Genomic DNA, 3,033 nt, shown 5'->3' with positions numbered 1-3,033 from the left:
TTGTTTTACAGCATGAAATGTCTGAATGAGTGCTCATCCAAGACTGGTGATTCCATACTTTTTGCCAGGGGTTGTAGCAATACTTTGAGAGCATTGATCTCAGTTTCTAGAAAGAAACGTTTCAAAAGCAGTTCAAGGAACTGGCCAGAACTTTTGGACAGACAAACAAAGTTATCCAATGAGCTTTTTGTTTTTTTATTTTTAGTGTGTGTAAAGAATCAATTTTGCATGTACTTGGACAATGACAGTACTTTGAAAGAAAACATAAGTACGTTAATGCCATTACTAAAAGCTAAATCTGCAGCAAACTGATCTTATATTGGTGTCACACTTCATTCATGTCTCTGGGGATTATGTTGGATATACAGTAAATGCATCGCTGATAATCGCAAAGGTTAGTAACTACAGTACAGCCACCCAAAAAATTTGAGTATTTAGGACTCCTTCTGAAAAGTCTTGTATGTTCATATTTCAATAGTTCAAGCAGCAAAATGTACCTTAATATGCAATATGCATACACTAGAAACCACTTCAGCACTTGGTGCCAATTAGCACCAAGAAAAATGAATGATGCTCCTGAATTAGCAGCTTTGCAAACATCAGCCAATAGCGTGTCAGGTAGCGTTGCGCCTACGTATTCTAGCTTCCTGAGCTGCATTTTCTCTCGACTGTTTCAGATATGCTCCACAAGAAAAAAGAAAAGAACGCAAATAGATAAATTTTCTGCAAATCTTCCCTAAAATTTCTGTAAATTTTGATCATTTCCACAAACTCCGAACCACCAATAGGCGGGTTTCCTCCGTATCCCCCCGCAGCAGGATGCTACCACCTCCATGTTTGACAGTAGATGTACATCGTCTCATTGTTGTCAACTGGCAAGTTTTTTTCTCAGTTGACAAAGCCTTAATCTTCATCTTGTCAAAGTGGCCACCTTAAGCTTGAATTTGAAGTTGAGGTTAAAGTGGTGAGTTAATGCAGGTTTGGCACCCATCAGTCGACGGTGATGTTGCTCGTCTTTGGAAAATGACCCAGACAGTGGAGTCCTGCCTGGACGAACATCCTAACCAATTTCCTTTCACCTGACAGTGCAGGTCTTCTCTGAGATCTTTGGATATATGCATCCAGAAGACTTTCCCAACTTCTTTCTGGCAGTTTCTGTGTGAGATTTTCATTTCAGACATTTGTGAAGACTGTCTCTGAGCAGTTGTTTAGCCTTGGAGGGCGACTCAAAGTGTTCTTATTGGTTACCTTAAATGTTCCTGCGTAGAATAATTTCACTATGTGTCCGTCAACCTTTCTCTTTTCCCTCTCGTCATTTCTCCCTCTGCTCTGACCTCACAGGTGTAAAAAGACTCAGATGGCGCTGTACGCTGACGTCCACTCACCCACGCTGTACGAGTCCAGCGAGTCCCAAGAGGGCTGCGTCAACAGCACCTGCTCCGACGTCAACTCCACCGCATCTGCACAACTCCAGGAAACAAACGCGTCACGTCCGCACCTGCTGTCCTCCACCGCTGCCACGGACACGGTCCCTGCATCCTCTCCCATTCCCTCCGTCACCGCAGCGACTGAAGCTACGAACTCCACAGACGCCGAGGCGTCAGGATCGACTGTGCGGAGAGATGGCCTGGGGAACGTTGTACCCTCCACGCTGGTCGCTGTGGTTGGGCAGCACAACGCCGTTACAGGTACTTCAACCTGATGGTGCCTGGCGCAGTCGGTTTAGTTTTACACTCCGTTACTGAAACTGAAATCCCCCCTGATGTTTGTATCCCATCCACAGAGGAGGACAGGTCTTGTGTTCTGTACAAAGAACTTGATGAGTGTAAGAACAAGATCCTACCGCAGCAGAGGAAATATGGTCTCCACAACACGGAGACAGGAACGATTTATCACTGCAACTGCACCGCCAGGTAAGTCCAGCCATGTTTTCACATTAACGTCTGTGTCCAGGGCCGGCCCAAACCTTTTAACAGATTTTCATTTAGGTCCCCCCCCCACACCAGATGCAATTGGTGTTATTTCTAATTAACTTGCATCACATCAGTGCCATTATGGTTATTGAGTTTAACTTTACAGGAGTAGCAAACTAAAAAAAAAAAGTATTTGGATTTTGAAATGCAGAGTGGTGTTTAAGTGTCATATTTTGAAACTACTTGAAAGTAACGTCAGCAGGAAAACACACAGTTTACTGTAAACAAACTCAGTGTTTAAGTTTAACATCTTAAGTTTAACATCTTATATTTCCCCAACAGAGGCAGCAGGTCAGGTGTGTGTAATCCGTCACAGTGACCAATGGGCTTAAGATTTTTTTTTTTTTTTGTCAGCGTTTAAAACAACAAAAAACAGTCAAAGATGAAAAATATTTGGTCAACGTGACTCCTGATTCAGACTGGTGGGGAGTCCAGGTTTTTAGTTACTTGGTTAATCGGTCCGTTCATTGGCCAGTAAGCTACGTTTCGGTTCCACCTTCTAACACATATTTAGTCTGCTCTTAAATGGGAGAAACTGTTTTTATGGCTTATTTTCATTTTATGTTCGATGATGTCTTCGTCTGTTTGCAGTTGTTGACACACAAAATCCCCATTAAAGTATAATAAAGTTTGTGGCTGTAATGCGACAGAAACTGAAAAAGTTTTAGGGGTAAAAATACTTCAGCACATCAGTGTGGTCTCAGTATGTATTAATAATAAAGTACCAACTCGTACATCATCTCTAAAATATTGAACCTTAATTTTTGCAAAGCAACATCAGACCTAGTGGTAACAGAACACTCCCCTTTCTGTGTGCATCTGTGTGTGTGCGTGTGTGTGTGGCTGCTTAAACAAATCAGACGTGGGGAGACATTTCATAACACAGACCTAGGCCAGGGCCAGTGTAAACATTCACCAGCTTATGTAAGACGGCAGCTCTCTGCTCTCTGACAGGCCTTCAGGTCTCTGAACGTTACCGTAGAGCCGCAGTATCACACAGGTTATCAGTCTGTCAGCTTGTTTTAACAGACTTTTGAGCTTTTTTTTTTTGTTTTGTTTT

At 42.7% G+C, this 3,033-nt stretch overlaps 1 protein-coding gene across 3 annotated transcripts in view; it reads left to right on the top strand.

Moving 5' to 3' along the window:
* The window catches only part of pla2g3 (phospholipase A2 group III), a 22,061-nt gene that overhangs the window by 12,719 nt on the left and 6,309 nt on the right, over positions 1 to 3,033 (top strand). For all 3 annotated transcript variants that reach the window (XM_015032480.1, XM_015032478.1, XM_015032479.1), the window contains 2 exons: positions 1,342 to 1,688; positions 1,784 to 1,913. In XM_015032480.1, the coding sequence (XP_014887966.1) occupies positions 1,342 to 1,688; positions 1,784 to 1,913 (477 nt within the window). The remainder of the gene's footprint in view (positions 1 to 1,341; positions 1,689 to 1,783; positions 1,914 to 3,033) is intronic.

The sequence above is a fragment of the Poecilia latipinna genome, unplaced genomic scaffold, assembly GCF_001443285.1.
Source record: "Poecilia latipinna isolate Pla-1442-1.1 unplaced genomic scaffold, P_latipinna-1.0 Scaffold242, whole genome shotgun sequence".
Lineage (NCBI taxonomy): Eukaryota > Metazoa > Chordata > Actinopteri > Cyprinodontiformes > Poeciliidae > Poecilia > Poecilia latipinna.
This window is presented reverse-complemented; position numbering and strand designations above follow the sequence as displayed.